The sequence below is a fragment of the Equus asinus genome, chromosome 14, assembly GCF_041296235.1.
Source record: "Equus asinus isolate D_3611 breed Donkey chromosome 14, EquAss-T2T_v2, whole genome shotgun sequence".
NCBI classification, from domain to species: domain Eukaryota; kingdom Metazoa; phylum Chordata; class Mammalia; order Perissodactyla; family Equidae; genus Equus; species Equus asinus.
Window position 1 is genome coordinate 38,082,938 of NC_091803.1, and position 23,209 is coordinate 38,106,146.

At 42.1% G+C, this 23,209-nt stretch overlaps 1 protein-coding gene and 1 long non-coding RNA gene across 23 annotated transcripts in view; one reads left to right on the forward strand and one right to left on the reverse strand.

Annotated features, from left to right (window-relative positions):
* LOC106847170 (uncharacterized) overlaps window positions 1-23,209 on the forward strand; it is a 75,198-nt gene that overhangs the window by 40,706 nt on the left and 11,283 nt on the right. The window contains exon 4 of one of the 7 annotated variants that reach the window (XR_011494294.1): window positions 14,753-15,869. The exons of the other annotated variants lie outside the window; for them this stretch is intronic. This is a non-coding gene — a long non-coding RNA (uncharacterized lncRNA). Of the gene's footprint in view, window positions 1-14,752; window positions 15,870-23,209 lie in introns of those variants that run through there. 7 annotated transcript variants of the gene reach the window in all.
* MRTFB (myocardin related transcription factor B) overlaps window positions 1-23,209 on the reverse strand; it is a 256,408-nt gene that overhangs the window by 13,682 nt on the left and 219,517 nt on the right. For 13 of the 16 annotated variants that reach the window (XM_070484897.1, XM_070484902.1, XM_070484899.1 and 10 more), the window contains 7 exons: window positions 15,876-16,001; window positions 12,650-12,897; window positions 7,685-7,814; window positions 5,546-6,592; window positions 3,549-3,686; window positions 948-1,106; window positions 461-598 (listed from right to left, as the gene is read on the reverse strand). In XM_070484897.1, the coding sequence (XP_070340998.1) occupies window positions 461-598; window positions 948-1,106; window positions 3,549-3,686; window positions 5,546-6,592; window positions 7,685-7,814; window positions 12,650-12,897; window positions 15,876-16,001 (1,986 nt within the window). The remainder of the gene's footprint in view (window positions 1-460; window positions 599-947; window positions 1,107-3,548; window positions 3,687-5,545; window positions 6,593-7,684; window positions 7,815-12,649; window positions 12,898-15,875; window positions 16,002-23,209) is intronic. The other 3 variants (XM_070484904.1, XM_014866337.3, XM_014866338.3) reach the window with 1 other exon arrangement.

Consider the following 23,209-nt stretch of genomic DNA (forward strand, 5'->3'; position numbering starts at 1 on the left):
AGGTTTGTCCCCTCCAAAGTGCATTTGCTCAGTATATGAGCAAAGTTGCTTACAGGGGCTGGCCTGCCGGAGCAGAGGGTACTGAGGACTAGAGCAAGCTGAGCAGGTCAGAGTGGAGTCGGTGCTAGGCAGTCTTGAAGGCCAGCCAAGCAGCAGAGGGTCAGTTTGATGCCGGCCTGACAAATAGCGGCTTTAGCAAAGAGGGACCTGTATAAAATATGTGCCCTGGTCACAGTTGCATCTGTCCCTAACATGACCCGATGTTATGGATAACCGTGACCCACTCCCGAGGAACTTCAGCTAACAGCTGCCGAGAACTGTTTGAGAGTCTTCACAGTGAATGATACTTTGATTTTAAATAGCATTTAAGATGGAAGCAAGGCTCCTAGCCATGAAATTTGTGTTTCTCTTGAGGCAGGTCCATCTTAGACCAGGGATTCAATTTGAAGATGACACTTACCTCCGGAAGGGAGGACTGGGCACTGCGCGTCTGCTTGATGGCCTCCTCATAGCGGGGAGGGTCTTTCGTCTTGGGGACTGGGCTCCCGAAGAGAGAGTGCTGGACGACAAACTGTTGGGGTGGAGGGGGCGACCCAGGCTGTGGCGAATAGAGGAGGAAGACGTGTTAGCTCTGGGCAGTAGGCTGCCTTGTGCCCTGGCTGGCCTTAGCTCTGCTGTTCCTCAGACGGCAGCCAAATCATGGGATTCCTGAGCCAGTGAGGCTCATGACCTAAGACCTGTGAGGCCGGCAGCGCTGGCGGGCCATCTCCTATGGGAAGGGCCATCCGCACTGCGATAAGAGCTAAGCTGCCCCTTAACAATTACCATGGCGGTATTTCTGCTGTGTCACCCCAGTAGTATTGATGGTCCTTCCAAGCCGAAAGCACGGGGCGTTGGCGTGGCTGTACCTCAGTAGCGGTGTCACCACGCAGCCCTCGTGGGATTACCTTGCTGGGCGTGCTGGGCCCGTTGTGCAGGGACGGAAGCGGCGCATTTCTGGATGGAGGAGCGCCGTTGGAAGTCGTCTTAATAAAGGGCTGCGGGGCTGCCGGGGCAGGTGCTCTCTGGTACGGAAGGACTGTGTTTGAGGCCGAGTTTGTGAACACCTGTAATGAATCAATATTTTCCCATCAATTTGTTCTTTTGCTCTTCCTAATAAAGACACTTTAGAACAGGGGCTGGCAAATGTTCTGTAAAGGGCCACAGAGGATCTGGCGTAGGGCTTGTGAGCCACGTGGTCTCTTGTAACTGCTCACCTCTGCCGCTGCAGCGCAGAAGCAGCCTAGACAATAAGTAAACGGATGAGTGTGTCTGGGCTCCAAGAAAATTATTTATAAAACCAGGTGGGTGCTGGGTTTGGCCCATAGGCCATGGTTTGCATGGTTTTTCGAGTGTCAGTGGTCCCTTTACTCAGTGGCTTGTCTCTGATGACAGTGTGGACAGTGCTGCATGGGAAAGCAGCGTTTGCTCCATATAATTTTCCTCTTAAAGCACAGCTGAATTTCTTATATTCCTCACAGGTGATCTCATCTCTCGCGGCTTTAATGCTCACGATAAAGCGAATAATCCGCAAGCCCACCTCTGTCTTCCAACCTTGCTCCCAAGTGCCAAAGACACATTTACAACATCTACAAACATAAATTTGGGACATCTCTTTCCCCTTTCCTCCCACCACCCCCAGCCTCTAAAGGAAAATATTCTTGGTTTTGCCTTCATTTAAAAAAACAACTTACCTAAATGGAGCCATCAGTCTACCCTGCTTTCTCCCCTCTTTGCTCACACATCGTAGAAAGGCCTCTTGAATGAGGCCTCTGTTCTCCGCTGTCCTAATGCAGGCCCTCACTCCATCACTGGGATGCTGCCCTAGCTGCCTGGCTGTGCCTCCCTGCCCATCAACCTCCCACCACAATTAGTCTTACCAGACACCTGGTCGAATCCCTCCACACTCATTAAGCCTTCTGTCCTTTGGGTAAAATCCTAATCTTTGGCTGGTGTGTAAACCTTACTACTTGGCCCTTTTCCCATCCTACTGAAAGGCTACACATGCCATAGCCACACTCAATTTTACAATTACTTGAAAATGTCTCCAAATCGTTGCAAGACCCCATTTAAAATCTGCCCCCTTTTGAGAAGCTGTCTTCTGCTCTGTTAGGCAGGGGTGAGAATTTCTTCCTTGCTTAGCCCCATTAAGAGCCAAAGGTTTTAGGCCTTTTACAAATGTATGGCCATAATGTTGATATTTTCACAGAACCGGTTTGCACATAAAAATGTTTAATATACTTCATACCACTAGTATTCTGAAAGTGAAACTTATCCCCTATATTTTTATTATAAATATACATAAGTATTTCTTAAGCATGAAAGTATGTACGTGTGTTTATATCCTCAAAGCAGAACTTCTCCTCTTTGAAAAAGTTGAATTTCCTTACATTTGGTAGAAAAATTTCTTCTTTTAAATTGGAAATAATGATTCCTAATTCTATTATGTTGAGACTTAGCAAATAAGCCCTTATTTATCCTATTATTTTTCTCTCCTCTCTAAAACAAAGAAAACTGTCTTAACATTTGACTATTCACTAAGCTTATCACCACACTAAAATGTTCTTTTGAGCCCAAACTAAGCAATATGCAACTCTAACTCATTGCTCCCTGCATTTCTCAGAGGAGATTCCAAAAGAGAGCACCTGTGTTAATGTGATCATTGTTGATCCAAGAAGTTGTTTCTGTCTGTTCTCAGACAGTTCACACTACCCTGAGGCATATTGACAGGCACAGCTAATTATCTAGGTTTTTTTATGCTGAAGATTAAAATTCTAGGACTAATAATTCTCAAGGTTTAAAATAGTAAGACCTGTTTTTGAGGCCTTAAGATTTTTCTGGCAAGGAGATGTGCATGTAGCTCCACCTACTGGATAAGAGGGAATTTTGGTGACTTAGGGGCTATTGAACATCAGAACTCTTTGGCGGGAACTCATGTAGAGGACAATGGGTCCTAGGTCAGGAAACTGACACTTAGAGAAAGTAAGCGAATTCTGCACAAGGCCCAACATGTAGGAAGTGGTGAACCAGAATCATAACCAGACCCAGGCCTTCTGGCTCTTGATCCGTGAGATGGCAAACTCTTAAAAAATATATAGAAAGATCTTACTCAGATAAACATTTCAGAAAGTATCTTTTTCATCTTCAAATATCTTTTCCCAGGGCACAGCACTGCGCCCCAAATGATTAAACTGAAAAGATTTATTTTAATACCCAGAAAATTCTATATATGAGGATTAAAAACATACTTTTTAAACTTTTACTTGGAAAAGGGGTTTAACTGTTAAGATGAGCTACCTTTGAGTAAGAAAGAACTCTTTCTCTTTCCCGGATAACTGGATAATCTGTAGCCAAATGGCATCTGACCCGAGGCTCATCCGATGGGAGATGGATCACAAAGAACAAACTCGAGCTCCCCACAGAGGAGGCCCCCGTGGAGACGCTTGTCGAAGGCCTGAACAGATAACAGTAAAAACCAAGAGTCTGTCACTCGTTAGCAATTCACCAACCTTTCTGACTTGCTGAGACTGACTGAGCACATGCGGCGTGAAAGCATCTTGTTTCTGGGGTGCAGTCTGGGCCAAGCCCGAGGACAAGGCAGCAGTTGCTATCTGAGGCTGAGTGTGGATTCCTGCTTGTGGTGGAGTCTAGGAGGCAAATAAAAAGAATCAATTTAATTGTCAAAATCAAAGCTAGAAGCAAGGGTTTAGATGTGAATAACTGGTCACTTGGGAATCATATCTGAAATAAGATAAAATGTTTACAGATACGTATTTTAATTCATCGGCACGTAAACGTGACTGTAACAATTGTAAACCAGAGAGTTAAACACCAATTATTTTCATGCTCTTATTATTTTTTTAAGTAGCTAAGATTTTCATTTGAAAATTCTGAGAAAATAGAAAACTGAAATAAAAAGAACCTATAGCAGGGGCCGGCCCCGTGGCCGAGTTGTTAAGTTCGCGTGCTCCGCTGCAGGCGGCCCAGTGTTTCGTTGGTTCGAATCCTGGGCGCGGACATGGCACTGCTCGTCGGACCACGCTGAGGCAGCGTCCCACATGCCACAACTAGAAGGACCCACAACGAAGAATATACAACTATGTACCGGGGAGCTTTGGGGAGAAAAAGGAAAAAATAAAAAAATCTTTAAAAAACAAAAAAGAACCTATAGCAGCTCTACACATAATAGGTCAGGTGTTATGATTTTAATAGCAGCAAGGAAGTCTGTGAGACCTAACTGTCCAAACGCCTGCGTCTCAGCCGCAGTACGTGCACTGTCTGGGGACCGCCAGCCGTGTGCTGGGGCACACACAGGCCCAGAATAAAATGCAGTCCTTGGGGCCGGCCCCGTGGCCAAGGAAGTTTGCGCGTTCCGCTGTAGCGGCCCAGGGTTTTGCCGGTTCGGATCCTGGGCAAGGACATGGCACCGCTCACCAGGCCACGCTGAGGCGGCATCCCATGTGCCACAACTAGAAGGACCCACAACTAAAAATACACAACTATGTACCAGGGGCTTTGGGAAGAAAAAGGAAAAAGAAAATTAAAAAAAAAATGCAGTTCTTGTTCCGAGAACATCAACTCTAATGGAAGCTTTGGATGGAATGGAAATGTTTAGAAAAGCTGCATTATAGAGTAGGCCTTCAATTTCACAGACACTCTACAGATAAATGGGGGAATTAGGATTCTTGCCTATGCCAAGGGCCTTAGCCTCATGCCTCCTAACTGCAGGTACAAGACTCCTCCTCTCTGCCAGCAGGGTAGCTGGGTGGGCAAGGTTGAGCACTGCTCCAAATGGTTTCTGTTTACTTGTGGCCCACGTTTTGTTAACCTACTGACATTGTGTTACATAAAACAACTTAAGGTCAATATGTAGGCTGTGGAGGCATAAAAGGAAATGGCATGCTCACCTGTGTTTGATCGTCTCTCAATAACATGCTTACTCCTAAATTTGTGGCCACATTTTCCTTAGTTTAGGCATCTTCACATTAATGCTGCCTTTCAAGAACTACACTTGGGAGGCAGAATATAGGAACGAGCGTAAGAATAGAAGCTCTGCAGTCAGAAGCCCTGGGTTTAAATGCCAGCTCTGTCCTTGAGCAACCTACTGAAGCTCTCGAGGCCTCAGTTTCCTTATCTAGAAATGGGCTCCATCACTTGGCCCTTCTAGGGGAAGGCAGGATTACATGAAGGAAGCCATTTGAAGTACCTGATGCTATGCTTTGCACCTAAGAAGTACTCAATGACAGTCGCTATTATGCTAATGTCACTGGTATTTAAAAATGTCTACATATATGATGCTGTGTTCATTAAAGGAAAAGCACCCTTTCATTGTTTTTACTATATAAAAACAGCGCTATTCAAATTTCTGAATCACCACCCCCCGCCCCCGGCACAAGTTTCTGCCACTGTGAAGCCTGCATTTATGAAAAAGCTCGGGGATTCGTCATTAGCAGTTTCCATTCTGTGCAGGCTCTAAGGCAAGGGAGTTAGAAGACACACTTCACACCTGGAGTTTGAGGCTGCCTACTGGGAGCTGCACTGAGGTGACATTCGAGCCCTGGATGGACACTGGGAGCAGCAGCTGAGCAGTCTGCGTGGTCAGTAAAGCCTGAGGCTGAGCGACGGCAGGCGGCGGCTGTCCCTGGGAACTCACATAAAACTGCGGGACGATGCTCTGCTGCTCTGCCTGGACCACGGGGACCTCTTGCTTGATCACTACAGCCTTTTTGGCAACAAGGGTCTGGCCACCCGTGGAGACAGGCTGGCTTACAGAATGGCTGGCCACTGAGACGGGCTGCCTGGAGCTGGAGCAGTCAGTGAGCGCGGTCTCATCTTTGATGGAGGAAGCAACACTGCCATGTTTCTGATCTAACTTATGGGCAGAATTAGCAGGTGCACTGGGCTGGGGTTCCAGCGGCCGCTGTTGCTGCTGCTGCTGCTGCCCTCGTTTTTCAACCTCAAGTTGCATTTTCAGAACTTCCACGAGCTTCTGCTCTTGTTCCAGTTTCCTCTTTAGCTCTTCGATCTGCTTCTCTTTCTCCTGAAGCTTGCGATCCTTCTCGGCTGCATCCAGTTCCAGATTTGACAGGGTGCTGCTGGTGGGACTTAGGCTGTCTTCATTATTTGTCACTCTCAGAGGAGACGAACACAAGAACTGTGAAGGAGACATCATGGTCATAATCTCGGTGAAAGTGTCCGTCATGCTCGTGTCCTCAGTACTGAGACTGGACTGTTCAGAGGGAGACGGCGAGATTGGCAGAGGGGAATTAATGCTTTCAACATGGGCTACGTTGCTGGTTCCAGCAGAGGGCAATTCTGCCTTGAAAGTGGGGCCTGAGCTGGTCACAGAGTTATGTAGTGTTGTAACTGGCAATGCCATGGTGACTTCTGGGTTACTAGTGACGATGGCAGATGTTGACACTGCCACGATGCCACTAGCGGCTACGCTGCTGCTGTTCATTTCCTGGTAGGGTTTCAGGCGTTCGATGAGGTCTGGTTTGGTGCCGGACACTGGAAGACCTCTCAACTTCAGTTCTGTCTTCAGTTCTGATACCTGGAAGTATAAACAAATCAGATCTCTCCTTTTGGGATTCAACTTTCTGACAAATCTACAGGACACTTTTATGATGGAAAAGGTGCCTAGATCTGCCAGACAACTCTGCATTACTGCATATCTGAGAGTGGGACCGTTTCTTTTCCTTTTTTAACACACACAAACACAGCCACAGACCTAAGAACTTGAAAGCCAGTGATAAATCAAGAGTTTTTAAAATGTAATTCCTCTGTTATATCAAAGAAAAGATTTACTACCAGAAATGATAACGATAACAGCTACGTTTACTGCGTGATTGCCACGTGCCCGACATCACTGGAAGTGCTTTACTCTTTCCATCAGTCTTCACAAGGCAGGCATTATTATTATTCCTGTTTTACAGATGAGGAGATGGAGGCAGAGAGAGGCTGAATCACTAGTCCAGGCTACCACAGATGACAGAAGGCTGAGCTGGGGTAGAAACCCAGGAAGGCTGGCCCTGGAGATCACGTTCTGTTGCATTTTCCTGCCTCTCCCAAACTTGGCAATGAGCAGGGAAGAAAAAATCTGCCTCTGGAGTCTGACCCAGTATGATGCCTGCACAAGGTATACGCTCAATAAATGAGAGTTATACCGGTCATTTTAAAAGAAACTTGGGGCTGGCCCAGTGGCGAAGCACTTAAGTTCGCATGTTCTGCTTTGGTGGCCCAGGGTTTACCGGTTCGGATCCCGGGTGCAGACATGGCGCCGCTTGACAGGCCACGCTGAGGCGGCGTCCCACATATAAAGTGGAGGAAGATGGGCATGGATGTTAGCTCAGGGCCAGTCTTCCTCAGCAAAAAGAGGAGGATTGGCAGCAGATGTTAGCTCAGGGCTAATCTTCCTCACACACACACACACACACACACACACACACACACAAATAATAAGAATAAATAAATAAAAGAAACTTAACGGACGTAAGAAGAAAGCACCTCTATAAAGATTATCATATTGTTGGTAAAGTTGAATGTCTACTGAGAGCTGCCTACACGTGCTAGGCAATCTGGCAAAGCGTTTGCATCGTGCGGTGTGTCCAGTCTGTGGTAAGTAGACTGCACTCAGAATCATCACCTTTAGGTCATCCAGGCTAGAAGGCAGAGGTCCCGGCTTCCTCCCAGGAGCGCACGCGCTCTGTCTTGCTGTGTTAGGTGTGGCATTGTTCAAAGCTGAACTCCCACTGTTATTTTTGTCATTGAGTGGCCTTCAAAATAAAAAGAAAATTAGAGTTTAAAATAAGATAATTCCTAGATTTGATGTTGCTTCTGCTAACAATTCATTAACTTACAAAAAGACCATGGCCATGGATTGGAAGACTCAATATTTTAAAGATGTCAGTAAAATTAGATCCCAACAAAAATCCCTGTGAATTGTGTTTGTTTGCTTGCTTGCTTAGTAGAAATTTAGAGGGTGATTCTAAGCTTTATATGGAAACGCAAAGGACCAAGAATGGCCACGGCATCCTTGAAGAAGAAAAGCAAAGTTGTAAGAGTCATACCATCAGATATAAAAATTTATTACACAGTCAGTTATTAAGATGGCGTGGTGCTAGTACAGAACAAGAGAAGTGGGAGAGAACAGAGAATCCAGAAGCAGACCCCCACATACAAAGGCTCCTGAGTTATGACAAAGATAACTCTGCAGTGCAGTGGAGAAAGGGTGGTGCTGGGCCAACCTGGATATTCATGCAGAAAAAAATGGGGCTTTTGACTGACCCCGAGCTCACATCATCCCAAAAACCTAAATGTAAATTAGGAAAACAATAAAGCTTTTAGAGGAAAACTTGGGATCATATCTTCATGGCCTTTGGGTAGGCAAGGATTTCTTAAACAGGACACAAAAAGCTCCAACTAAAAAGGACACCTTTAAGAAGGTAAAAAGTCAAGACACAGGAGAAGATATTTGTAATACATACTTCTGAGAAAGGCCTCATATCTAGAATATACAAAGAAGTCTTGCAAATCAGTAAGAAAAAGAAAACCCAATGGGAAAATCTTGATCAGGTATATCCAAATGGTCAGTAAATATGTAAACAAGCAAATATATACAAGAAAGTATATCCAAATGGTCAATAAATATGTGAACAGGTGCTTAACCTCAGTATGTCTTAGGAAAATGCAAAGCACAGGACAGCACTGCGTAACCCAGCAGAACTGCTGCTCTAACGAGGAGGACTGATGACGCCAAGTTCTGGGACAACCAGAACTCTCATACACAGCTGGTAGAAGTGTGAACTGGCACAACCACTTTGGAGAACTGTTTCATAGTATCTACTACAGAAAAACCTATGCCTATGCCCAGACCCAGCAATTCCATTCCTGGACAGACACCTGACAAAGAAACGCATATGTGAACCAAAAGACACAGGTTAGAATATTTATTATGGCGTTATACTTAATAGCCTGAATTGGAAGCAACCCAACTGTCCATCAAGAGTATGATGGGTGGACAAATTACAGAATGTTAGACAGCAATAAAAATAACTGCTGCCTCTGCACCATAAAGACGTGTCACACAAACATAATGTTGAGCAAAGAAGCCAGACACATATGTGTACTGTAGGATTTCATTTATATAAAGTTCAAAAACAGGCAAAACTAATCTATGGGACAGAAGTCAGGATAGTCACTGAGAGGGGACACAAGGGGGCCTTTTGGGGTATAATAATGTTTCATTTCTTGATTTAGGTGGTGGTTACAGGGGTATGTTTACTTTGGCATCAATTTCCACTTATGATTTATGGACTTCTCTGTCACTTCATTTTTAAAAGCTTATTTAAAAAATGTTGGGGAATCAGCTGTACTTTTGTACTAATTTCCCTACATTCCTTTCCACATCAACCCCAGGTCCCCACCTAACTTCTTCAGACTGTGATACTCCTGGCAACAATGGCATTTTCTTTTCTGAGTGGTTGATACCTATTAAAGAAAGGTACACGTGATGGCTGATAGTGTATAGCCAATTCCATTATAGTCTCAGGCTTTAGTCATAGAAATCTTGGGGCTGAAGCCAAAGAGACTTTGAATTCTACATTCAAATAGGGAATTCTACATTCTGAAATAGGGATCTGAGGTGATGATGCTTATGGGGTGAGGCCCATAGTTGGATGAGCTTTGTAAAATGAGTTTTAAGAAGCCTGTGTTTGAAGCCAGTTCTGGCCTTGTCAACCACTAACTCTTGACGTTCAATTTGGGGTCTTTTTAAACCTGCCTAAATTTTGTTGAAATTAAGTACTTGAAGTATGTGAGATGAAGTTTCTTGAAGTTTGGATGAAATGACAAATATTGTACATATCATTATTCTCCTTTCTAAAAATTCAATTCTTAAATCTCATGTTAGAATTAATGAAAACATTTAAATCAGAGTTTCTCTACCTTATTTTCATTATTGTCCTCCCAAGGAGCCTTTTTAGACATCTTTTTCCTAACCACCCTCCCCACAACATTTTAATACCACAGGTACACTGCGTAGCTGTGTCCTGTATGTACGTCTGTGCAAGAGCCCCCCGTCAACCTTTGCCACCTGGTGAATGATACTGTCTCCTTGAAAACGCCTGATTTACATTACTCTGTCCATGCTGTCTTTTGGTTGAGATTCTACAACATGTTACTTGTTATATGATTAACATGTTAATCAGTGTTGAATTCAACCTTTAAAATAACAGAAATAAGTTGATCTATTTTTTTCCCCAAATCAAGAGGAAAAAACAGGGGGGGTGGCCTGATGAACATGATCACTGAGTTGATGAGAAACCTGAAGTTCAGAGTAATGAGGTGACCTTCGGGACCCTCTGTCTTGTGTGGCCTCACTGGGACTAAAGCCCCGTGTTTTCAGGCTCTTGCTCTCTCCAGGGGACCTAAGGGCTCCCTCATCAGGTAGTCCCTCTACTGCGGGCACTGGAGGCTTCCACATTCAGTCTCTTGTATTGGGATTTTGTTAAAAAGAAACAGTGTGTTAGAAAACAACATCTCCATTTTCAGGACCTAGAAATTAAACCAAACTTATGCTCAGTCTCTGCGTGGTGAAATAATATACAAAAATAAAAGATCTTTCCTCCTCCTCATTCCCGGACCTTTTTGTATGCTGTTTTCCTTAGGTGAATGTCTTAGGTACTTTAGTGGTGGGAATGTTTGAGGGAGCGGGGAAAGACAGGGAACTGCGAGAGTTCAGATACCGCACCCCTCAGACGTGTTCTTCCTGTCTACGAAGCTGGCCCCACACAGCCAGTTTCTTCATGACAGAAAAGACTATTTCATAGATAGATGCAATACAAAAGCCCTTGTGTAGGGTTTCAGTTTAACAGCCCCCTAATCTGGGAATGGGAATGAGGATGACAGTGATGTCAGGTGTTGAGCACATTGCGTGGTGCATGGTAAGGCGCACAGAAATGTGAGCCATCATCACTGGTGCCCAAGCCAGAGGAGGGCAGCGGTGGAGGATGTCTCCCTGGGTCCTAGGTAGAGCTGTGAGCAGCGGCAGACGGTCTCTGATGCTCTTCCAATTCTCCTTGGCCTCCCCTGGTTCCCTTCCAATGTCAACAGCTCACTCAGGCCTGCTTGCTCTTAAAATAATAACATGCTGCAAAAATTCTTTCTTTCTTCATCTCTGTGCCCTGATGTTTTAGATTTAAGTACTTCACAGTAAGGTCTGAATGACTAATAGGTCTTATCTTCCTCAAGATATTTGGATCTTAAAGAAAAAAAGTGAATTGATAATCATTAGCATATGAAGAGACATTTCTTAACAAAGAAGCTTTCTAGTGGGTTTTAATCCTTTTCTACTCCTAGAAAACAGGGGCTCCCTTTGGAGGAAGGCTTAGCCTACGTGTAGAAAACAAAAGTAAAGATTCTACAGATCACATGATCATAAACTGAGTGGCCTGATCACAGAGAATAGTCTTTCCTTGTAATGAGATTCTAGATCTCTTTCTAGAGTTTCTTTTCTCGAGTTGAATGTAAATATCCCTTTCTCCTGAAAAGTGAACAGAGTGTTTGCATTTTTATCTGTTTCCCAGAAAAACCATATTGAGGATGTATATCTAGAAATTTCCTTTGTCACATAATTAAAATTAGTTGTGGACGTCTTGCTATGAATTCAATCTCAGAAATCATCTAAACTCACTCCCTTCTGTCTCTCCTGATTAGGCTCAAACTTTGGAAACGTGTTCCTTCTTCACAGCTGTTGGTCACCAAGACCTTTCATTGTCTTTTCAAACATGTATCACATGTTCCTTCCTTTCCATTATCAGCGCCCTTTCATCTTCTCATATCCAATTTACTGCAATGTTTGTAACTGGTTTTCCTATTTCCAGACTCCCTTTCAATACCAGTATCAAACTATTCTTTCTTGCATTTTGCTCTTACCATGTCACTATGACCCTCTGAAACATCTACCACATCAAAATTATAGTCTGCCCAACTTCAAGTTCCTCCAGACATTGGCTCTACTCAATTTTGGCTTCCACTTTTCTTAAAAATTAATCACATTCTTTATTCAGGCCATTTTTCTCACCAGCTAATAAACAGGCATTGCTTACTCCTTCCTCTGTACTGCATGCAGATCATTTCTCTTTGCTTGGAAGGACCCTTCCCAGGTTTCGGGCCCTTTTCCATATAAATATCCTGTCTTTTTCATGAAGCTTTCCTTGACCACGCCAGGTTTTATGCTCATCTGTCTTTTTTTTGGTGAACTGTTTATATCAGGTCTGGTACTTATGCTTTTCTCATAGCATCTAATACTTTTTGAGTAAATAGCAGGCAAACAACAGGCAAATCTCTCCTGGATGACTAATTGTGAAAAGTCATTTCTAACTTGAAAAGTTCAGAACCTATTTTGGAGGACAAAAACTGGACTGGAATGCAGGCTATTCTCACTATGCTGACTTCAGACACTGTATGATAACCCTTGGTGACAATAAAATGAAAATAATCATTGAGCACAAATAAATCACAACATCCAACCCTTGATAACTAATGGTTCCTCATAAAACACCCACAGTAAACTCCCTTTAGGAAGCCAGCATTGACCCCAGCACCGTACTTGAGTGGCGCGGGCAGGATGGTCTGGTAGTTGTAGTGCTGCTGCTGCTGGCTCAGGATCTGTAGCTGCAGGAACAGCTGCTGCTGCTGGAGCAGGCGGGCGTAGTTGGAGTCCATCTGTGGCTCGTTCTTCTCACCTTTCTGATCTGGTGGAATGTACTGGTGGTACTTCAACTTCTTCACCCGGGGTTTGGGATCTTTGCACTTTTTGCTACGGTGTTTGTCATTCGGATTCTTGGGATGGCTTTGCTATTTTTGAGAAAAAGAAAATAACATTTTAAGAGATGCCACCACATGCAATCTATTCTATTGCATGCCTAAATGATTTGAAATTAAAAAGCAATGCATCTTAGAAAGTGATATAGCTGCTTTGGAAAGCAATGTACTAAATACATTTCAAGAGCCATAAAAACCTTTGTGTACTCCCTTTCACCAAGAAATCTTGCACCTAAGAACTTATTTTCTCCTGCTGCATTGTTCCCTTAGAGTAAGGACAAGATGCTCAGCTCAGCATTGTCTGTTTAAATTCAACATTTACTGTGCGTCTCCTGTGTCGGCACACTGCTAAGTGCTTACATATATTATCTCCTAGTGAAAAACAGGTTGTATACTACATATACAATAGGGAAAAGATTAAGTATATTTCACTATAGTGTGAGACCCTGTCTTATGATTAAGAATCAGATGACTTTTTCCTGAGTTTTTTTCTTCTCTTCCATTTGTAAGTTATCAGATCATTTTCTACTTTTTGGTATTCATATTATAAAAAACGTTAATCTGAAAAAAAAAGTCCATCAACAAAACAAAACAACAAGGTACATGAAATTATTCCTAAGAGGCTTTAGGTAAACAACTTAATAAGAAGACTTTGAGAAATACTAAATAAAATATAGCTCTTGGAGTGATGTTATATATGTTCATATTCAAAGAATTAGGAAATTGCAAAACAGCCCCAAAAACAAAGAAGAAAATAAAAACCACCATATTCTATAGACCAGAAGTCATCACTATTAGCATTTACTTTTTATCCCTCAGCCATCTCTGTTCAGTCATCCTGGCTTCCTTGTTCAGAGACTTCCAACTTTCTCCCCACAGGCACCCTCATGGCTCCCTCCCTCCCCTCTTCACATCTCTGCCCAAACAGCATCTGCTCATTTTACCAGAGCACTCTGTTTAAAATAGAAACGCCTCCCCAGCACCCCCTATCCTCGTCTTTTGCTTCCCCACGTGGCGTACTCTGTATTCTGTCGTCTGTGTACCGCCCGCTCCTAACCATGGGGGTGAGTCGTGATGTTTCCCTCACTGCTGTATCTACTTCTAGGACCCAGAACAGTGCCTGGCACAGAGAAGGTGCGTGATAAGTGTTGAATAAATGAATGATGAATGTGCATGCTAATTAGAAATCACTTGAATTATCAGGCACTTGAAATACATCACACTGTCAGAGAATATTCTTGCCTGCTAAAACATCCTCCTACAATCTCACAATATTAATCAAATCACTATCATCTGCTTATTTTGTCATCAATAATAAATTTTACTTCTAGTCTTTTCAAACTGATCGTAACACTGAATGGGGCTGGGGTAAGGAGGTTTGACTGTAATTGTTCTGTAATGATAAACAACTGATTCAGCCAGGGTGAGGAATGTACCTACTGAAGGGGGTGGGGGTAAACACAATACTAGTATTCCTGAGACTGAATCTGCTCTTACCTATTAACTGCCACATGTCTGGTCTCTCAGTGAGGATGGGAAATAGCTTTCCTTATAGAAAAACCCAAAGAATTGTGGTCTGTTTCCTAATATGTACCTGTCCTTTCCTCTACTGGCATAGTCCTAGGATTCCCTTCTCAAACCCTGAACCTCACATTCTTAAGCAATGCCTCTTGCCCTAGAACCAAAGTCCTCCTTAAAGAAAGACACTAGTGAAGAGTAGAGATTCAGAGGAGAGGAGAGGAGAGGCAGAGAAGAAATTCAGTATCTGCAGGGAAGGATGGGTTGGCATTCGAACCCTCTTTGTGCCATTAGTGGTACATGCTTGGGGATGTGGGAAGAGGAGCTGAGAGCTGATTTTATTGGCACAGTTGTCACTTGCCACCCTCAGGAATTTCTGGCTCCAATACTAAGCGATGGAAGATGGTGAAATACACTGATAGATGCCCTGAAGCCATGTACACTCGGCCACACTGACAAAGAGAGCCTGGAGTAGAAAGAGAGCCTTCTCTCCAGGAAGGCCACGCACCAGGCCAGCTCCTATGGATGGACGGCAGTGAGGAAGAGGCCGAGGCTAGCCGCCTGTGAAGAGCGCTGCAGTGGGTTCACTGAGAAGGCAAAGAGGAGGCTAGACCGTGGTCCTTCCCAGCCTCATCCCTTCTTCCCGCCTCAGTCTCCACATCTGAAGGGCGGTGAGGGCGTTAGCTGGCTCTCTAGTGTCCTGTTTTAGTTCTGAAAGCTTAGTATCTGTGTTCTGCTAGTTTTGGCAAAGCCATATCTGAAATGACTGAACTATTCCTCAGTTTATCCTCCTTCCTCTTTGTTTAGCAGTTCAAAATACACTTTAAAAACTTTAAAAATGTACTGTATATTACAGTTTTTAATCTTCCTTGAGACTTACTCTAACTGAATTATTTTGACCAAGTAAAATTCAGGGAACAGTGCCACAAATCTGCAGCTTATCTGAAGAACAAACCAAGCTTCATCAGGCCAAATCTGCTAAATCAAAAAAAGTATTTGTTTCTCCAAAACCTTTAACCTGTCATGTAATATATCTGGAACACCACTGAGTTTGGCCTTGTGTATAAAGCCCAAAGTCATGTCACCATTGAAGACATCTGTGAGTGAGATGCATGAATCTTAACGCTGTGCTAAAGCAGCTCTAACTTAACTCTGCTTTCCCCTCGTTTCGTCTTAGTGGCTGAGTGGAAGCCACCTTAGGAACTGCTGATAAAATGATTCCAAAAGCCTTTCTGTGCTGTTCTAGCAGTTCCATCCAGACCCAATTTTTGCTGTTCTTCTGTGAACATAGAACAGTAGGTCCTGTGTTGAAGGTGGTTGTTTCAAATATGAAGTCCTGGTCTAGTAAGTCCTTCCATGGTTTCATTTTCAAGGCTTCAGGCTACAAGTCAGGCTGGGCAACATGGACACATACTTTTGTCTTCCGTGCACAGGGCTACAGACAATAGTCCCAAGTGAAGATACTCAAACCAGCGTGCGTGCAGGGTACCCACCTTTACCAGTGCTGGCCCAGGCTTTGCTGAGGACACAGTGTTTGTGGGGGGGACAGGAGCTGTGGACCTTGTGGGGGGCTGATCCGTAGTAGGAGTTTTCAAGAATTCAGGAACTGCTGAAGTAAACTGGTGGAAAAGGCAGAAAGGGAACAAGTCTGTGAAATCAATGACAGTAAAAACAGAAAAACCAGAATTATAAGAGAATGACCTCATTTTTTTTAATAAGTCCACTAGAAAAGAAACAAAAGAAAAATACACTATTATATCTGAGATCCAGAGGGTACAATACCATGCTTCCCTCCGCAGAGCCATTATTTAGTACTTTGCCCCAACAGCAATGAAAAGCTAAAGCTAAATAAGGCCAGACTGACTAAACTGTAGTGTTTTCTCAGAAAATAAGAGCTGTCCTACAGACGCTGTTTCCACAGAAGAGCTGTCCTTTTTGGCAGGAAAAAAGTCTTGAGACTCTTGTAACAATGATCAAAACAATACACGGTATTCGTGAGATTTTCTTGCCATATAGGTTACACTAACCCGGGCTAATTCAAATGTGATCTTTAGTCTTGAGTACAGGGCCCAATGAACCCCCTCTCCCACACTCCAGATCCACGGTCAGGCGTGCCTGGTAAGAAAGCTCCCACTTCCTGGAGGCCCACTCTAGCAGGTGTCCGTACATGTGCCTTATGCTTGTGTTCCTGTCTCCAGACCTGGCTAGTACCCTCCTTAACCACTGCACCCATTTCTTGCAACAGGAGAAAATCTGAAGGCTCTATTGGGATAAGAGTGACCTGTTTCACTGACAGTACCCTCACACTTACAGCAAGAAGCTAATTTGCTACCCAGGCCAAACCAAGCAATTCCTGAATCTCAATTTGGAGTCATGTATTAACAAAAGAAGCCCCAGAAGGCTTTGTCAGGGTTTTATGAAGTCCCACAAGCAATCGACTTTAAGTGGATTTTAAGTCCTCATTTACCGGAAAGAGATATTATTATAATAATAAATCAGCTAAATGCTGCATACTGATTACTACTAGGACTTACCATTACTAGCTTTATCTTAAGGAAAAATGTCTTCCTTTATCACTTCCACTTTCCCGAACAACTTTCAAATTCATTACAACAATCTAAATCAGTTCTCTTGTTGAAGTATTTGGATTTAAAAATAGCAAACTGTATTTTCCCTCCTTAAAATAAAGGACGTGAAAACTCAAGAGGGCTGTTAGCAGCGGGAAATATGAAGCTTGGCACCTACTAGTTACTCAATAAACATCTGTTTAGCGGGTGAAGGGAAATTCTATGCGCTACTCATGCTAGGTCACTAGGTCACACGCTCACGCCTGGCTGAGATGGTGTGCATGTGAGTGCAATTAACTGTGGATGCTCACTTCGGCTCTCTTTAAGGTTTGTTTTCATTGTGCCATTTATTTCAGCTTTTAAGTAATTATTAGTAAGTGTTGACAATATAAAAACTTGACTTTTTAAAGATGGCTATACTCAATTTCATTTTCAAACAAATGAACAGAAAGGACTTATGCAAGAGTCTTAACACTTCTGTTCCAGGCTGACTTCTGCCCCCAAATGGCCCTAAGCGAGGTGGCTCCTTAATGAGCCTCTGACACGAAGTAAAAGAAGATGGCCAGCTGATCACTGCCCTAAGGGATATGGTTTTGTGTTATTTGTTTTCCTTTTATTTTGTACATTTTTTAGAAATGAGGATACGTATCTCTGGGTCAGTTTTCACACAGGGGAGAAACAGTCCAGGGGAAAAACTAAAGAACAGGCATATGAAGTAGCATCAGACATTTGAATTTTGATATCTATCAATTTCGTTGTAGGTAAATGCTACTAGCCTGGCAAGCTATTTTACCAGTCCAGCGCCTACTGACTGATATGATAGTAATGATGCATCTGAGAGTAGTCAGTGTTAATAATCTGAAAAATAACCCAGGAGCGTGAATGTGGTATCAAGTGGAATAGTTATGAAAATGTTTTGCCTATATTTCTAGACCCTGTCTAACTGACTTCAGCTTTGATTACTCATACTCCCATTTTATTAACTCTTTTGGTAGTTTGGTGACTTTGCTAACCTGGAAAATCACTTCACCATAACATGAGAATAACTCAAGTGAGATACAATGATTTACCTAATCTGAAAATAAATTATGGTTAAAAAGGGAGAAATATCAAAACTCTACTTTTTTCCAATCTTTTTTAGATACCCTAGAAAGGACCCCCCCACCCCAAGTCTTAGATCCTATCTAGATGTTAGGATCCTAGTGGCTAAAGTTACCAAAAAAATCTAAATATTAGTACTTCTGAAATTACAGTATTCCAAAAAGGATTAAAAGAATATCCAAGCTATAAAGGATACTACACATATTTTGTTCCACAGTAAACTGAGCAATATGTTAAAATCTTAAAAGAAGGCTTTAAATATGCTTAAATTGCCACTGCGGCCTAAGTTCACCTTATGTACTATCAAAATTTAATCTCAATAGGGGGCCGTCTCTGTGGCCGATTGGTTAAGTTCGCGCGCTCCGCTGCGGCAGCCCAGGGTTCGGATCCTGGGCGCGGACATGGCACTGCTTGTCAGGCCACGTTGAGGCAGCATCCCACATCCCACAACTAGAAGGACCTGCAACTAAGATATACAACTATGCACCAGGGGGTTTTGGGAAATAAAGCAGAAAAAAAAAAAAAGATTGGCAACAGTTGTTAGCCCAGGTGCCAATCCAAAAAAAAAAAAAAAAATTTAATCTCAACACAATTCAGAATTTTTTCTCCAAAGAAACAAAAAGGTTGCAAACTTGGCTTTATTTTATTGGCTCCAATCACTGTTCCCTTTACAAGGTATAGGTCTCAAGAGCACCAGTCGTCTAACTGTCATCATAACACCATGAAAGGAAATGTCAGAAAAACACTGTTGTTTAAAAATGGATATTTATACTTGAAATAAAACTCAAAAGATAGCACTTCCGATCTTAAAGACTGACTTGTCTCTTATTGGAAATTGCTATGGGAAAGCTCTGCTACAAAAAACAGTTGGTCAGAGCAAATGTTTAAGCTGATTAACGTTTTATAATGTTTCTGGTGTCTGCACGGGTTCCTTCTGAAAAGACAATACACTTCTCAAGGACCAATCACTCTTCTCTGATAAGTTCCGTTTTTTATTAGAATTTCTTTAAGCGCCTAGAGGGATAGAAACTAGATATTTAAAAACAAAACTTTTTGGTACTGTAGATTTAAAATCTATAGTAAATGTGTTTTTAATTGAGGATGCGGCAGCGATCTTAATCAAGATGGCAATATGCAAATAAGAAATTGAAAATGCAATTATTCTTTAAATATTGTTTCCATATTTCAGTCCCCAAAGAAAAAGAACACTAGTCAATGAGTGAGTCGAATACAAATCAAAAACACATGCTTGGTATCTTTAATAGATGGGTATTTTGTTAACATATATCCCTAGCACTGACCACTTGTTTCTGTAATACACAGTTGTAAGTTTAAGCATTTCATTTTTAGTACAAGTAGTTGAAACAGTCAAAGTGAGTTAATTCATTGGCAAAATATTTAGTGAATGTTTAGTTGGTACTTGATTACCTGATTGGTAGTGAGGATCTGCATGTATCCTCATTTAAAAAAATCTACAGTTCTATGGCATTCAGTACTTTCACATTGTTCTGCAACCGTCAGCACCATCCGTCTCCAGAACTTTCTCATCTTCCCAAACTGAAACGCTATACAACCCCCTAGTCTCCCCTCCCTTGGCAACCACCACCTACTTTCTGTCTGTATGAATTTGACTGTTCTAGGCACCTGACCTAAGTGGAATCATATAACATTTTTCCTTTTGTGGCTGGCTTACTTCACTTACTATAATGTCCTCAAGGTCCATGTTATAGCGTGTGTCAAAATTTCCTTTTTTTTTAAAGGCTGAATAACATTCCATTATATGTATATACCATACAGTCATGTGTTGTTTAACGATGGGGATACATTCTGAGAAATGCATCCTTAGCTGATTTTGTCATTGTGCAAACATCAGAGTGTATTTACACAAACCTAGATGGTGTAGCCCACTACACACCTGGGCTATATGGTACTAATCTTATGGGACCACCATCGTATATGTGGTCTGTTGTTGACTGAAACGTTGTTCCACGTGTGTATTTTGTTTACCTGTATTTTGTTTATCTATTCACTTGTCAGTAGACACATGGATTGCTTCTCCCTTTTGGCTGTTGTGAGTAATGCTGCTTTCAATGTGGGTATACAAATGCCTGTCTAGGTCCCTGCTGTCAGCTTTTTTGGGCACATACCCAGAAATGGAATTGTCAGATCATATGGGAATTCTATTTTTAACTTTTTGAGGAAGTACCATGCCATTTTCTATAGTGATTGCACCATTTCACAATCTCACCAACAGTGCACAAGAGTTCTAATTTCTCCACATGCTTGCCAACAACTGTTAATTCCTGTTCTTTTGATAGTTGCTGTTCTAATAGTGTGAGGTGATCTTTTTTTTTTATTTAAAGATTGGCACCTGAGCTAACAACTGTTGCCAATCTTCTTTTTTCATTTTTTTTCCTTTTTCCTCCTTCTCCTCAAATCCCCCCAGTATACAGTTGTATATTTTAGTTGTGGGTCCTTCTGGTTGTGCTATGTGGGATGCCACCTCCTTGGCATGGCCTGATGAGTGGTGCCATGTCTGCACCCAGGATCTGAACCGGCGAAACCCCAGGCCACCGAAGCAGAGCACGTGAACTTACCCACTAGGCCACGGGGCCGGCCCCTGCGAGGTGATATCTTGTTATGGTTTGGATTTGCATTTCTTTAGTGATTAGTGATGTTGAGTGTCTTTTCATGTGCTTATTGGCCATTCGTTTATATCTTCTTTGGAGAAATGTCTATTTTAGTCCTTTGCCTACTTTTTAATCAGGTGATTTCTTTTGTTGTTGTTGAGTTGTGGAAGTTCTTCATATGTTCTGGATATTAACCCCTTATCAGATATACGATTTGCAAATTTCTTCTCCTGTGGGTTGCTTTTCACCTTGTTGATAGTGTCCTTTTATGCAGAGAAGTTTTTTTTTTTTTTTTTTTTTTTTTTTGCTGAGGAAGATTACCCTTGGGCTAACATCTGTTGCCAATCTTCTGTTTTTGTTTTGCTTGAGGAAGATTCACCCTGAGCTAACATCTGGGCCAGTCTTCCTCCACTTCATATGTGGGTTGCTGCCACAGCATGGTTGATGAGAAATGTGGGTCTATGCCTAGGATCCAAACCTGAGAACCCAGGCTGCTGAAGTAGAGCGGGCCTAACTTCACCACCACACCACAGGGCCAGTCCCAGAAGTTTTTAATTTTGATGAAGTCTAGTTATTTTTTTCTTTTCTTTTGTTGCCTTGCTTCTGCTCATGCCATGCTGGGGAGAGGATGGGCAAGGGTGAGTAAAACGCCATGACATTTTCTACCTTTGTGAATGTGACCTTTTCTTGATTGAGTGTTTGGTTGGTTGGTGTAGATCTCTCTGCTTTCCAGAGCTCTTATAAAGTTATTTTAGTCAGTCTGTAGTCTACTTAATGTTTCTGCGGGAGAACGAGGCCTGGACCTCCCTATTCTGCTACATTGTTGATGTGCATTATTATTTACAGTGAGATTTTCTATCACTTGTGAGACAGTGTTAAGCATGTAAATACATGCACCAAAATCTCAAAATGTGAGTCCATTTATTTAGTACTTCTAATTTTTAATAGTTCGATCATAACCAATACTACAACTACTAAGATAATGCCACAAAGCAGAAGGGTGATTAATCAGGTAGAGTGTCAAACCTGCTCTAATCATTAACGAATCCGTTACTTTTGGTGGCAACTTCATAGAAAGATCAACATAAAATTTTATTAATGCTTCAGATCAACTCTGGAAACCCTGGAGCCAATGTCCACCCTATTTAAATACAGTCCTCTTTATAAAGCTGTCACATACTATTTATCGTATTCTCCAGAATCAAGCAGAATGTCTGTTATAACCTTGGTGTGATCATGTTGGTGACTCTCACAAGTTAGTCAAAGTGACCATTTGTGGCTAGAATATGGGAGCAAAATAAGTGTCAGAATTATCATTATTCATTTTTGGTAACCGAGTTACGATACCTGAGTAGAGTGTATAGTTGAGGAAATAATGTTCTGTATGTATTTAAGTAATACAAAATAGCAGTTGTCGCTATGAGTCATAACAGGATGATGCGCTGGAAAATAGTCTTCAGAAGAATCTCAGACTGTTGGCCGAATAAGAACAAGGTCATTAGTTCCAATCCTGTGTGGGCCAGACAGGTGTGCTCTCTTCTCCTGACATCAGCCCAGGTAACACACTAAAGCAAGCAGCTCAGTGCCCGGCGCAAGTAAGTGCTCAGCAAATGCTGGCCATTGTTTTTTTCTCATCATCTCAATTATATTCAATAAACATTTATTTATAAATAAATAGGAAAGGCTTATTCTACATAATGCACTATTTTATGCACTTCCCTACTGGTCACAGGAGAACTGAGTTAAGAATTGGGATGGAACACAACTTCACAGTCAATGCTGGAAACCAACTCAAAGTCTAAGTAATAATAGTGGCAGAGTCCTCTTGATACATAAGTTATAAAAAGCATAATTGAAGCAGTAATAATAGAAATTACAGTCAAAATCTTTGATGCCCTGTTCAGGCTTTTATTGATAAGTATTTGTAATAAAAGTTAGTCTGATTTTTATTTAATATATGTGTACACGGCTTACCTATTAGACTTTGCTCGTTCTTTTTGTTAGCTTAAACCCACGGTTTCTATATTATTTGGCAGAAGGTCATCTACCTGAAAGTTACTTGATACAATAGGGAAATAAAAGTTTACCAAATTCTCCTAAATTTGTCTTCTTGAAAATACAGAGTAACTGACCAACAAGCTTCCCTTTCAGCACTACTCTGAATTTAGCACAGGCTTTGTCCTTATAGCACAGGCTTTGAAAATTAGCACAGATCGTGTCAGATGACACAGTCAAACATCTGGGTGTTTATAATAAACGATTAAACGGCTTAAGAAATCGCTGAGAGAAAGTCTTCAGATTAAAAGACCAGTGTTACAGCTCCTGGTACCCACAAGCGGCTAGCTGTTCTTGACTTTCTCCAGCTTTCCATTGTTCAAGAATTGCTTAAGCATAAAATATACTGAGCTCCAAAATATGATGTGTATTCCATTAATATTTTGGCAAAGTCCTTTCCAGCGGTACTTTGATCAGAATTGAAAAGACAAAAGTTGAAGGAGAAGCAGTGTTAGTCTCTTACAGACCACACAG